The sequence below is a fragment of the Poecilia mexicana genome, unplaced genomic scaffold (genome assembly GCF_051168715.1).
Source record: "Poecilia mexicana isolate PSO_F unplaced genomic scaffold, ASM5116871v1 scaffold_21, whole genome shotgun sequence".
In the NCBI taxonomy this organism is placed as follows: domain Eukaryota; kingdom Metazoa; phylum Chordata; class Actinopteri; order Cyprinodontiformes; family Poeciliidae; genus Poecilia; species Poecilia mexicana.
Genome location: NW_028263390.1, coordinates 8,387,337 through 8,401,443, shown reverse-complemented (window position 1 = coordinate 8,401,443; position 14,107 = coordinate 8,387,337). Strand labels below are relative to the sequence as shown.

General features: G+C 40.9%; 1 protein-coding gene across 2 annotated transcripts; it reads right to left on the bottom strand.

The window, feature by feature from the left end:
* Positions 1–7,539: 7,539 nt before the first annotated feature.
* yy1b (YY1 transcription factor b) lies at positions 7,540–13,645 on the bottom strand. Of its 2 annotated transcripts, none has more exons than XM_014994316.2 (5): positions 12,933–13,645; positions 11,151–11,313; positions 9,904–9,964; positions 9,278–9,436; positions 7,540–8,610 (listed from the first exon to the last, which is right to left on the bottom strand). In XM_014994316.2, the coding sequence occupies exons 1-5, from the start codon at positions 13,480–13,482 to the stop codon at positions 8,428–8,430; spliced, it is 1,116 nt and encodes a 371-aa protein (XP_014849802.1). In that variant the 5' UTR covers positions 13,483–13,645; the 3' UTR covers positions 7,540–8,427. The 2 variants fall into 2 exon arrangements, with proteins under 2 accessions (XP_014849802.1, XP_014849803.1); XM_014994317.2 differs by having other exon boundaries at positions 11,151–11,301; positions 12,933–13,644.
* Between the last annotated feature and the right edge of the window lie 462 nt (positions 13,646–14,107).

Below are 14,107 nucleotides of genomic sequence, written 5' to 3'. Positions count from 1 at the left end.
GAAGAACATACTAAGGGAAGTTGATAACTGGGATAAGGTGTAGGTGAGACTAATTATTGAGAAACTTCAGAAAATAGACAGCAAAGGAAACCTTATGGAACTGATAGCTAAACAGAAATAAACATATGGAAACTAGAAAACAACACAATCGCCAAGCAAAATGAAACTCGGCACAAGAACGAGCCAGAACACTAACCCAACAGGTGACTAACAAGAGCAGAGAAATGATTAAACGAAAAACTTGAAGCAAATTCAATAAAGTTCACAGATGAAGCAAAACATAACAATCCACTTACTGGGAACTGAAACTATAAATGGAAACTTTTAAGGTACAGAACATATAAAATCAACACAGAGTCCTTAACATGATGCCAACATTGGTCCAGTCGTGGCCCAGAGTTCTAAGGGGTACGAATACATTTGAATACATTTCCAAGTCTGTTTACTCTGTGTTTCTCCTGTTAATCCGTGTCTCCGTTTCACTTGCATATTGTTGAATATCCACTCACAGAAATCAGCATGGCTTCAGGCCCTAAATAACCAGCTCATGGGGGGATTATGAAAAGGCCATGTTTCTGAGCGTTAATCTTATTTGTTGCTTCGAGTGGAGTGAGTGTGCCTAATAAGATGATACATGAATCCTCAGCGTGACATTCGACGTGAATTGTGCGCTGATTGGGTTCTGTCCGATCAGCTGATCGAACAGAGCGGCTGCAGATGGTTTGCACGTTTAGGCCTGCGAAGGCATCTTCATTAAACCGGGAGTCTATTTTTCAATATGAAGTCTGCAGGCTGATCGTATCGCTGCACTGCCACACGGTCATTTGAAATGCAGATGCAGAGGCCTTCACTGCCTTTTGATGCAAGTTCACCTTCAGCGACCAGCTAGAATGAGAACGTGACGGGGATGCAGAAATACAGCAATAATCAAACAAAGGTGGATTTGGGAGTGACACATGATTGCCTGATGACAGACTGATAAGGAGAGAGGAAGAAAAACAGAGCGCAGAGATAAGAGCCAGTGTACGGCATGCACATGACATGGATGAACAAGTGCAGAAGACCAGCGGCGTTCAAAATGTTTGCACATCTGCAGCAAATCCATAATGTAATCTAATGGTGCTTGGAAGCGCCGAGCAGCACATAAACAGACAAGTGGCTGTTTCAGGGGTGTGAATAAAACTTTTAATTCAGAGAACAGCTGCCACAATGTTTTCTCTTTCTCTCATCAGGGCTAGAATATCCATAAAACCGCTCTCTGAATCCCATTTAAATAACCTATATCAATTCTACTATAAAGAGTGAGTCAAATATCCAACCAGAATTACACCAGGGCCTTACTCATGGCCCTTGTGCAGATAAGAGAGAATCTGTAATCAATTCAAACTTGTGCCTCCAACTTTTGTTTTTAAACCTCAATGAAGTTGTTTGTTGTCTGTTATTCCACCCTGGAAAAAAATAGCTCAAATTAAATATTAAAAGGTCAGAAAGTTACATGATATGGTGATAACTTGTGACTGAGGCTGTGCTAACAGAGAGAGCAAGGACACAGGATGAGGCAGTGATTGAGGAGAAGCTCCAGCTGAGGCAGGAAGACAGGTAAGCTTTCTATTTTTAGGCTACAGACAGGTTCTGGGAGAACCGATAATGGGACCAAAGGTGAGATATTCAGACAGGACGGGAAAACGAAAGGGTAACTTCACAGCCTCTTCTGTAGGGAGAAGAAGACAACAGCCTAGAAATAAAACTTTTAAGTGGGCTGACATTTTAATTTGACTCAGAGACGTTGATGTTTGCATGTTAGCAAGGTGGAGCGCTGCACTCTAGCATCTGCAGCAGCAGTGCTGGTGTTGAGGGAAGGTGGTGGTGGTAGTGGGGGATGGAGGGCTCACTCTGCCTATTTCTCTCTCTCACTCACACACACATGCTCTCACTCCTCTGTTACCTTGGCAACATACTTTCTGCATAGAAATAGCATCCCTTGCTGTGCCCCACACACACACAAACACAAGTATGTCTTTCTATTTTCACAGGGACTTTGCACTGACTTCCATTCATTTTTTCATTCATTTCTGTAGCCTAAACCAGACCCAAACTCTAAAACTTGCCATTACTGCTACATGTCCAACCATAAACCTAATCCCTAACCAAAAACAGAACTTGTTATGGGGCCCGGGCTTTTGGTCCTATGAGTAGTGGGTCCTCACAACATTGTATGTGTTCAGGAAATGGGTCTTACAATGTATCAAATACAAGACCACAGACACACACACACACACACACACACACACACACACACACACACACACACACACATTCCTGTACTTCTATACAAACTGAGAACTTTGTATTGACTTCCAAACATTTTATTAAAGCGGCAGTATTATGTAAGGTTTACTTTTTTGAGTTTTATATCACATTGTAATGTTATGCCTTCATCAAAAACATATCTGGAGTGTTGGCTTGATTCTTTCATACATGTGTAAGAAATCCTGTAATCTCCCATGGCAACCACTCGACTGTGCAAAACGCCTGGGTGGACCAAGTATCGCCTTAGAGACGCAGCTCCTCATCGGAGCTGCAGTTTCAAGGTTTCTCAGCTTCTGCTTCACAGAGCAGCCCTATAACCCAACTCCTTCACTCAGCTCCTTAAGACTAGTCAGCAGTAATTAGCAAACACCAGGTGGTACTGTGCTTCAGCTGAGCCCATTATATGAGTTACTTCTCAGTGCAATGCTGGTGGAAAACATTGTTAAAGGCTTAATAGAAGAGCCATGTTGTGATGACTTCCTGAAGGCAGAGTTTAAAAAAGAGCAGGATATTTTTAAAAAAAACAGAGGCCAAATTTCAAGACGTTAAAATACAGTCTATTTTTTTTTAAGTCGTATTTGATATGTATATCTTTTTTTATAACAACAAAAGGTAACAGTTACTTGATTGTACTATAAAATGACACAATGTGGCTGGAAAACACATAATACAACATTTATGCCTAACCCACCCAGACATATTCCTTAACCGTAACAAGTACTAGTCTATTCCTAATCCTAACTTTAGCCAAAACTTAATTCACACCAAACCTCTAAACCTAACTAATAGAATACAGTAGCTCTGCAAAAAAAAAAAAAATAAGTGAGGAGTGGAAAAAGGTCCTTGCTTTCCACGAATGACCTCCCTTTGTTGGTAAACATCATTGAAGTGGTGCTCTCCATGCAGTATATACAAGTACACACACATACGCACATACACTGTATGCCTTTTCATCTTCACAAGGACTTTGTGTTGACTTTCATTAATTTTTCTCAAATTTTTATAGCCTAACCTTGACCAATATATATATATATATATATATATATATATATATATATATATATATATATATATATATATATATATATATATGTATTTAAATTAAACTCAATTCACCCCCTAGTCCTAAACCTAACCCTGAACCCATAAATTACACTTCTTCTTATGGGGCCCAGTTAGCAGACACACACACACACACACACACACACACACACACACACACACACACACACACACACAGACACACGCACGCACAAAGCAGACTTCAACAGTTTTAAATGTGTGAACAGATTTGACCTACAGAAATAGAGTTATTACCGTTCAACTTGTCTTACAAGCAATTTGGCTGTGAAGAAGCAATTTAGAAGCTAAGGAGGGATTCTCACTGGCAGCGCCTCATCTTATGTCGAGGAAGGTGTAACCTTCAAAGAAGCTCAGCATTTTAAGAGTGAAGATCTCTCTCTCTGTGTGTGAACCAAGAATCAAGTGTAAATTATTTGAGTGTTAAAACCAGACCGTGTGCAGATGGAAGCTTCAGCTTTACAAGGAGGAGGCAGATCCCTTCAGGGGTGTTATTAGGAAGCGTAAGACAAATGTTAAACCACCGGAGAGAGAGAGCTGCAGTGTCTCCACACCACACAGACAGAAAGAGGTTTAGTCTTATCTCCCTCGCTCGGCTTCGGTGTGATAAACCCGCGTTTGCTCGCCGTCAGAGCGGCACAAGAGAGGCAGAGGAACTAATGAAAGAAGATTCGGGAGCTGAGATTGCTGGCGAGATCCCACTCAGCTGCAAATAAGCCAGGACTTGACCAAATCAGAGGGTGAGAGGGAGAAAGAAAGAAAGAACGAGAGAGAGGCAGAGTGATGGAGATAACAAAAAAGAAAAAGAACAAAGGCCAGGTAAACATGTGGGACAACTTTTTTTTTACCCCTCTCTCTTTAAGAAAAGGATTTGAACTCCTGGGAGAGAGGGAAGCTGTAATGAAATAAGCATCTGAAAGAGAGCAGGTGTTGAAGGCTTGACAGACTTCAGCTGCATAACAAGTAGTGCATTCACTCGTCTCCCCCCGCTTTTGTCAATCAAAACATCCAGTGCTGTAAATAAATGCTCCCTCAGAAGAAGAGGAGAAGAAGAGACAGATATCCCCAAGAGGAATCAGCTTTACATACTCTGACTTGCTTTCTTACTCACGAACGAAAACAAGCGGTGGGAGGAGGGGCTGGGCTCGAACGTCACTTCAGTCAAAAGTTAGTCCCAGGTAGAAAAGAGAGAGAGAATGAAACAAAACAACACTAGGTGTGAATTTAAAGTAGGAACACTGAGCTCAAACTCTGAGGCTAAGAAAGCCAATAAGACATCCCAAATGCGCCAAGGTGAAATTATTTGATTTCCTCACCTGGCAGGCAAAGAGGGACAGGAGTTTTCTAACAGGGAGAAGCTCAGGAGGAAACTCTTCAAATATTAACACTTGCTTTAAAAAAAAAAGTATTCGTAAACCATGAACTTTTTTTCCACAGCTACAGTGCGTTATAGTGGAGTTTAAAGGGATTTTACGTGACACATCGGCACAAAATAAGACGTGAGTGAAGTTAGGTCCCGCCCGCCTCCATTACGTCAAACAAAATCTGTCAAAAGTTTGTGTTTGTGTGGCGCTGTCATTTTAAAGATATTAATGTTTACAGATCCCTTCAGGGGTGTTATTAGGAAAAGTCAACCTGCACCATAGACATTTACAAAATCAAACAAATGTGGCGTCAATCAACTGTGCTACGAAAGTTTTAGCTGCACAAGTAATGTATATCAATTTCTTTTGACTAATCTTCTTTGAAAACAGCTGTCAGACTGGATGGAGAGTGAATGTAAACAGTTTGTTCATGTCTCTCCAATTAGACTAAGATCTGGACCTTGACTAGGCCGTTGTAACTCATCAATATGCTTTGATCCACAACCATAAAACAGGTTTTCTTTCAGGATTACCCTCCCTTTAACTCCAGGTATCTTCTCATTAACTCTGACCACCGTCTCTGTGATGAGCCGAACTTGGTGGTGCTAATTTAGAAATATTTGCAAGGAATTTTGCAGTATTTGCGCTTATGTGCGACGGTAAATGTGACCTTTTGCTACTCGGCACATCGATCACGGACTAGAACTTGACAGAAACCTGTCAATCAGAAACTGATTTGATTGATAAAATAATATGTAAGCACAAAACTGTTATCTTGAAAGTTTGATTTATGTGTCCTTATGGAGTCTGGAGGACCACATAAAAAGCTAGTTGGCTCCTAGGCCTTGAGTTTGACCCATGTGACGTCTACTTTTCATGTCACTTAACCTTCTCCTCGTTTTTCACCTAAAAATCCCAGTGAAATAAACTGAAGTTTTTGCTCGCATCGTGACGAAATGAGAAAAAGGTCGAGAGGCATAAATACTTTTCAAAGCACAGGATGTTTCTCTTTAAACACGCAGAGAGTTGGTGATTAAACATCCAGAGGCTGCAGATCAGCACCACGGATAGTAGCACTGCCGCTGCTGTTTGGGGCCCGAAGGGGGCCATGGGAGCAGGTCTGGAGTCTGCAGCGGGAGGGATCCAAAGAGCGGGATCTTAGCGGGACGCTGACATAGCCTGTTTGTGTTAATCCTGCTGGCTGAGCGGAAAAAGGAATGGACTTATGAGGCGAGTCAGAAAGTGCCAACGGAGCCCCGAGAGAGGAGGATGGAAATCCTCCTGAAGGGATATAGCTTTTAGGACGTTATCCTGAGCTCAAAACGAATTAAAACTGACAGTCTGTCCTTATGGACGGTTAGATTTAGTTTGGCTTGATCCCGAAAAGAAACACACAGATGCAAGATATCGTGCGGTGTTCTACTTCCTGCTAATAACATCTGCTGTTGCACTCTGGAAAAGGCCAGCTTTATAAATTCGTCTGTAAATCTGTTTTCACCCAATGAGGATGAGGTTAGCTCGTTTTTTTTTTTTTTGCCAGCCTTGTATGAACTGAATGTTTAGGATGTACCTGCAGATTCCAAATGATGCCTACATTAGGGGAGAGCTGCTCCAAAGCCTGCAAGATGTTTTTTTTTTTTTTTTTTTAAAGTCAGCCTTCTGGCTTTAATTCTCTCGACTTACTGCGTGACATTTCCATCTCACCACAGCGGGTCTGTCTGCTCCACCTGCTGCAACACATGCAGGAAACTTTGATGGATGCTTTTCACCGACCGGTTGTCTTTTTCTCTCCAAACCTGTGAGGATTCTCGACTTGGCTCCATATTGGTTTAGTACATGTCAGTCTAAAGCATCGACTCCCATTCCATTCCAGAATTTAAGAGCAAAAATACACTCTTAAAAGTTTTTTACAGTTAGCCATTGAGCTAGTTATGAAATAAAATATAATCTTGCAGAGTTTTCATCAGTTCCTGAAGGGTGCCATAACTTTTTCCTCAGATATATTTTGTTAAACAAGGTTATTTTTTTTTTGTGTTTATGTGTAATTAAATCCCCTTCTTCTCTCAACATGCCACATAAATTTTTGAACATCTTTTGTCAAATAACTAAATATTTAATAGACTGTCAGATTAGTTACATAAAAATATGTAAGCTTTATTTAATTTTTTTTTTTTTACATATTTGCTTAAACTACCACTATGTTGTGATAGTATGACATGAGACAGATCATATTAAAAGAAAAAAAAAGCAAACTCCGATTCCACCTCCCTATGGTCATACTCAGTCAAAAACGACCAATCAGAGCCAAGAGGCGGGTCTTAGTGCTGTCAATCAATCTTCTGCTAAATATGGTAATGTTGGGGGAAAAAAAAAAAAACGTTACAAGAAAAGCTGTTCATCCTTTATTAGTAGCCATGCTAACTAGCTGTATATTACTAGAGAGCAAAGGGGAGAGTGTGGGAAACGTGTATACAAGAATGATTGACAGCGCCAAGACACTCCTTTTAGCTCTGACTGGTTGTTTCTGACCAAAGAGAAAAAGGCAGAGGAACTAGATTTTTTACACCTTATCTGTCTCATGTTATTCTGTTACAACATACTGACAGTTTTTCAAAAATGTTACAAACCATATTGTTGACATAAGTTACATACAGCAGTTTTAATGACTTTTTGAAAAATCTTCTTCCTTTGTGACCAAGCCCCTTAGCAATTTGTACCAACACATACTTAGAGACCCCTTGAAGAAGATGCACAGAGAGAAACTGTAGAGTGTAGCTTGCCAGAGTTGGAATGACCCATTTTATTGTGGGCAGTTGAAATACATGGGTGTAAATACCAACAAAAGGAAGATAATGGCTGACCTCTGTACATTACATTCTAACAAAGAAGTGATGGTCTCGCAGTCTTTACCACGTACGCGTCAGAACCTTCAACGTGACCGCCGCTGAGTACGATTATATTACTCATTCATCTGTGTTAAGACAGTTAATATAAAATATAAAGCAACTCATGACTAAAAGTTTAATTGGTTAACACTTTAAATCACACCTCTATCTATGTCTACTTAATTTTAATACAGCCATACAATACAAGTATACAAGGTTATTCTGTGGTTAGAGAAAAGTACAACCAAAGATGGCGGAAATGCAAACATACAGTTGGTTTTTCGACTCCTTCTATGTGTGATTCGGGTGGAACGTGTCATCGGTATGATCTTGTAACGCAGGAAAATAAAAGAGAGAAAAACTGTTTCGCTAAACACGGCCTGAGACAAGTGTACAATATGCACACTTGGAGGGAAATAAAAGCAAAAAATAAAAGTAATAATATATACCACTGTTTCTCTGACTTCTCAGGTAAAAATAAATCTCTGATGTTTGTCCTTGGGTTCCATCTTCTGGTAGCAAAGTGCCAATAGAGAAATGGGGACAGGTGGCTGGGAGGGTCGTCTCTGTGTTCCTCATCCAACGTGACAGCAGGGGGAAAAAAGGAGGATTTGGGGGGGAATAAACAAACAACGTAATTTCAGTGTTTTATGTCTTTTAAACTGTCAGACCTTTTCGTTTTGTGTTTTTTTTTTTTTTGTATAAATCAATGAGTCTCAAGGTTTTCATCACGTCTTGAAAAGACGTTTTTTTTCCGCCTTCGTGGCTCGACGCTGACAAACGGGCTCTCATTGGTTGTTTTTGGCTTTGGCGTGTGTGAGAATGTGAGACTTCAGGTTGGTAGACTGGGCGAATTTCTTATTGCAGCCGTCGAACGGGCACACGTAGGGCCGGTCTCCGGTGTGGATCCTCACATGTGTGCGCAGGTTGAAGTCCAGAGAAAACCTTTTCCCGCACCCTTCGAAGGTACACTGGAGAAAGAAAAACAACACGATTAATCTGTTGATATAGGGAAGTCCCTCGACTCTCATTCAGTTTTTGTTTACTGTAATCTTCTATGCATTCAGTACAAATTGATGTAATAAATTACTGCAATGTAGTTACCATAAAGAATGATCAACATGGTCTTAATGCTCATTAGCTCAAGATAATTTAAACAGTGTTTACTTAAATTAGCTGGGTCATTGCAGGTTTCATCAACTAAACTTCAAGACCATTCTGAAAGAATTTAAGACATGTAACACGACAGAAATGTGCAAACACAATTGCAAATAAAAAGATCATACGGATTGGCAACAGAAGTCAACTAACGGCGAAGACGAACATCTTCCAGCGAACTGACAGTAAATATACGTATACTTACCCATGATCGATGTAAAAAAAAAAAACCCTCACTAGAAAGCTAATTGGCAGCTAATTAGCGGTTGCTGCAACCGCCTCGAGTCACAGAACGCAATGAAGATTGCGTTCTGTGACTCAGAAGATTCAATTCAATTCAAATTCAAAAATAGTTTATTGATCCGAAAGGGAAAATAATGTCTGTCCACGACTCAAACTTTCACATTAAAGCCTTAATTTTAGATACATGAGCTTAAGACGTTTTAAGGATGTTCGGACACCCTTAGTCCTGATACCGACCTGAAAGGGTTTCTCCCCTGTGTGGACAAGCTGGTGGCGCTTGAGTTTGGAGCTCTCGACGAAAGCCTTGCCGCACTCTGCGCAGACGTGAACGCGGGGTCCGTGGGTATGCAGATGCTTCCTCATGGCCGAGTTATCCCTGAACATCTTTGTGCAGCCCTGTGGGGGAAGGACGAATAAAAAGGGAAGCACGGCGCTGAGTTGACAAACAAATAATGGGAGGTTCGTCGCAGCGACAGTGTCGATATTTTATTGATGTGCGAGCGGGGTTACGTTTCCTTTCATACAAATGTCAGCGACAAGTGCTCTCAGCATCTTGTCGAGCTTTCGGAAAGAGGCTCTGAAAAGACTAGAACAACAGATCTATACCGTGCTGAAGAGGCGATGCTCTGCTAACAGCCCGAACGAAAAAGAGCAGACTGCTCGCAGAGCAAAGAAAACCATTACATTAGTGGCCTGATTGTAATTGTGCATCAGAGCACTCAAGTGCTATCAATGCTTTTCAATAGCCTTCAGTAAAAAAAAAAAAAGAGAGAGAGAGAGAGCAACAGGCAGAGCTAAACCTGCGTGAACAGTGAATTTCATTTCAAAAGGGTTCTTGAGAGAGGCAGCATCTTTAGACTCACTTTATGGGGACAGGCTATCGTTCGGGGAGCGTCGTCTTCTTTCACCTTCCTGGGCTTCATTCTGATGAGAGCGGAGGGGGAAATAAACGGTTAGAAAAAATAAACACGGATAAAATCACTCTGTTAACAAAAGGTTTAAACAGAAGTTTAATGCAACCCATTGAAGTAGAGATGCACCAATCAATAGGCCAAAGATCGGGACTGGCCGATTTTCCCCCTGAATCAACTCTGGCCTGTTCAGCAGGTCAAATAAAATCAGATAAAGGGAAGGAATGGATGCTTTGATGCACAAATAAGAATGCTGGTGTGATTCTTTGTTCTTGATGGCTTCAAAACTACTCCCCCTTATCAAAGAATATGCAGTCTATTGAGGAAAACCAGAATTTGGAACTGGGGAAAAAAAAAAAAAAAAGATTGACTATTGTATCTGCTGAGAAATCAGAGTTAAGCCCAAGATTATGCCTGTTAGTAAAGAACCAGTTCAGGAAACTTTCTAAGGAAACTTCAGTCAAGGTGTTTTCAGCTGAGCCAATGCTCAGTTCAAAAAATGAGAACAAACTTTACTTTAGACATGAATTTATTGTGTGTTGATGCGACTCGTTCAAAACTGAAACACAATGGACATTTTTAAATGTTTCTTTTTTTTAACATTACAAAAAAAAAAAAACCCTGAGAAATATCCACTGTGCTTCAGTTTTGAATAAGTGTGCATTTATCTTCCTGTTGGTGAGAATTGTGAACAAAAATATTGGTGCTAAAATGTTGAGATTAAATAATATCAAATATATATTTTAAATATGAATCCCCCTTACACCTTAATTTTGTAAACATGCAGTTGTGGCCTGTTTAAAATTAACTCCACTTGCACCACCTCATTTTTTTTTTTACACATCAACATATTTGGTCTCTGTGTGTGAAAGCAGGGTTTAAATGTGTAGGAGCTGTTGTGTTTAAAAATAAAAACACAAAAATAGACTCTGATCTCTGCCATGTACCACGTTGTGTGCGCCATCAATTTCACTTAACAGGGCTTTTTGCTCGTGTAACCGAAACATTGGATCAAAATTAAAGCGCAAAATAACTCAAACACTTCTAAGTTAATATTTAAAATGCAAGTATTGACATTTAAAACTGAAGCAACAGAAAACAGCGTCTTCAGCAGCTGCCTGCTTATTCACGGGCTCTGTGTTGACAGTGTAAACACGTCTGTTTACCGCCGGGAGCCGCTGACGCAGAGACGCTCTCACCTGGCAAATTCAGCCAGCTGTTTGGGGTCTGAGAGGTCGATCCCCGGGATGCCACCAGGGGGCAGCTTCTTCCCCGTCATGTACTCGGAGTAATCCGGAGGAGAGTTCTCCCCGACGATCTGCTCCTCCACCACTGACTCATGGTCAATGTCTTTATTGTCATCTAGGAACACATTACAGAGACTGAACCGATAACATATTGGTGGAACCCTGGCTACAAGCCTCGGGAGTTGGAGAACATCTGCTACAGCATGCAGGCCACCTGATTATGCTAACAAGCACTTCGGTGCGGCATAATTAGTGAATAACATGAATACGTTTATCACTTCCTCACTCTTGTAGTAATCACAAAATTGCAGTTTGATATTACACAGCAATTATACTTACCACATTGTTATTTTGATTTTTTTTAAACGATTAAACATGATAAAAAAAGTAGGATACATTCCACCATAACATTCAAATGAAAAGTGCTGTAAATGATAACTATATACACATCAAGTTAAGGGGTGATGATTTAAATCAAATGCCTTCATAACCTGCTGAAAACAGGTTATGAAGGTATTGTTTCACTAATTATTTGATTATATATTGATAAAGATTTTTTTGCACAATAAGAAAGGCCAGAGCAACAGTAAAATGCTGTATTTAATGGAATGTCTGAGCAAAAATCAATATTGCTTTCGGTTCAAAATGGTCAGTTTTTAAGTGCACTATTTTATACTTTAAAATACGATCAAACCGAATTTGTTAAAATAAATTAATGACAAAAATGTATCAATTAAATTGCAAAACATCACAAATATTTTACATTCTCTATAATATTTTCTAAAAAAAATAGCTATGTAAGGGTAGTTGTTTCCACTCGAGTCATTAATACAACATATTTTAATACGGGCCTTTAAGCACAAACGTCACAAAGTTTGCAGTCTCTTAATTATATTAATTTTATAAATGACGTTTTACGTTTATTTCCATCCTCAACATTCGACATTTTTAAAAACACTGTTAGGTCAGAAAATGCATTTCTGCTAACATTACTCTTCACCAGCCAGCAGAGAGCACTAAAAATAGAGTAACACATGAAAAAGGTATGGCTCTCACTAAACGGGCTAGACAACTTGTTTTACCAATGTGTTTGATTCACTAATGGACCTGTTAAATACTAGCTCTGGAGTGTTTTTAGAAAGATACTTGTATAATGTTGACTGATTACTGACTGCTGTGTCCCTCCGCTGTGTTGCTTTTAAAGGCTTAAGCCATAAGGAGTGGTTAACTGTCAGCCGCATGAACCAGACAAAGCTAACGGCTAAATAATATACTCAAGAAATAGTTCGTAATTACAAGAATATCGTCTACATAAAAGTTAAACCCGAATTAACACAGTCGCCCGGAGCTACAGTGGCTATAATTGCGCTGAAAGTGCGCCACAGTTTTGAGGCCTGCAGATCTGTTAGACCCAGCTCTCTCCCGACCCGGAGCACGGCCGCCATCTCTGCCCGGCCGCGTCTATCGCCATCTTTTCGGGGCCGCCGCCATACTTACGAGTCTCGGGGAATATGGCGGCGCCCAGCAACACCTAAAACATGGCTTCCCTTCAAAACAAAAACATTTCCATATGGTATAGCAGGGTTTTGCATCGAAAAACCGGACTAAACGTCGATTTTTATAACGGCGCGACGGAGCACTCCAGGAAATAGTCTGGTGCAGCAGGACAACGCCCTGGGAATGAGGCCTCATTGCAACGGAGCTTACAGACACTGTATGGCTAAAGTTACTTACCCGATGCCCACATTGTAACAGAAAATTCTCCCTCCAGAGTCTTTATTTGCACCTGCTTTTGTTCCCATTTCCTCCCACCAGCGTCGGGGCCGCTTAAATAGCTCTTTTTGCCTGCTTTCTTTCCACCGGTGCCGCCTCCTCGCTTCACCCGACCCATCGCGCTTTTTCCAGCCACAGTCACTAAAGTCTGCTCGATGTACTCATCCTCGACCCCAGGTGCTGGCACTGGGATGAGGATCTGATCCTCGAATCCACCCCCGCCGTCCGTGTGCAGGTCCGAATCGTCTCCGCCGACCACCTCCTCCCGGGTCTGGACCAGGATAACCTCCTGGTGGTGGTGGATCGAGCTGGGGTCGTCCGTGACCAGAGGCTGCAGCGCAATCATGGGCTGCCCATCATCATCATCGTCGTCGTCGTCATCCCCGCCGACCACCGTGGTCTCAATAGTCTCCACTGGTATCGTTTCTACTTCTATTTCGTGCAGCTCCACGATTTCGGCCGGCATCTCCGAGCCGTCTGTCTCAATGTACAGCGTATCTCCGGATGCCATATTGAAATCCGCCAGTTTGCCTCTCTCATTCACGCCGTGTTGTGCTCCTTGTTTTTGGACCTCACAAACACTCTCACACACACCCCCTTGGTCCGCTCCTGCCTCCGTCTCCTCTCCCTGTTCTTCGATAACAACTCTCCTCACTGCGTTCCAAGCCAGTTCTCGTCGCCACTATGCTCTGTCATATGCAATAATCGCGAGATTTCAGTGAGCTCAGCGAGAACGGGTTTGCTGTGGCATGGGGATCCAGGGGGGATTCCAAGCTATGTGGCTGTTAAAATATCCGACGAGTTTCACGATGTTCATAATTCATCTAAAAAATATGTGTAAATACAGTTAACTTACTTGGCATACGATGTTGATCACACTTCACATCTTCTCTCATTTAACGCAATAAAAAAAAAAAGTTTTTTATTTTATTTAACTCTTCTGATTGCCCAACATGTCTGGAATATTTTTATGTATTTAATTTTATATATGTAATTTATGCTTATCCGATATATATGCAGCATGTCAATAAAATTATCTCTTTTAATCAAAAAACATAATTATAGTTAAACCTCCAATGATTAAAAAAAATCTTCCTCTAATTAAGTATATGGAAGACCATAAGTGCCACACATTG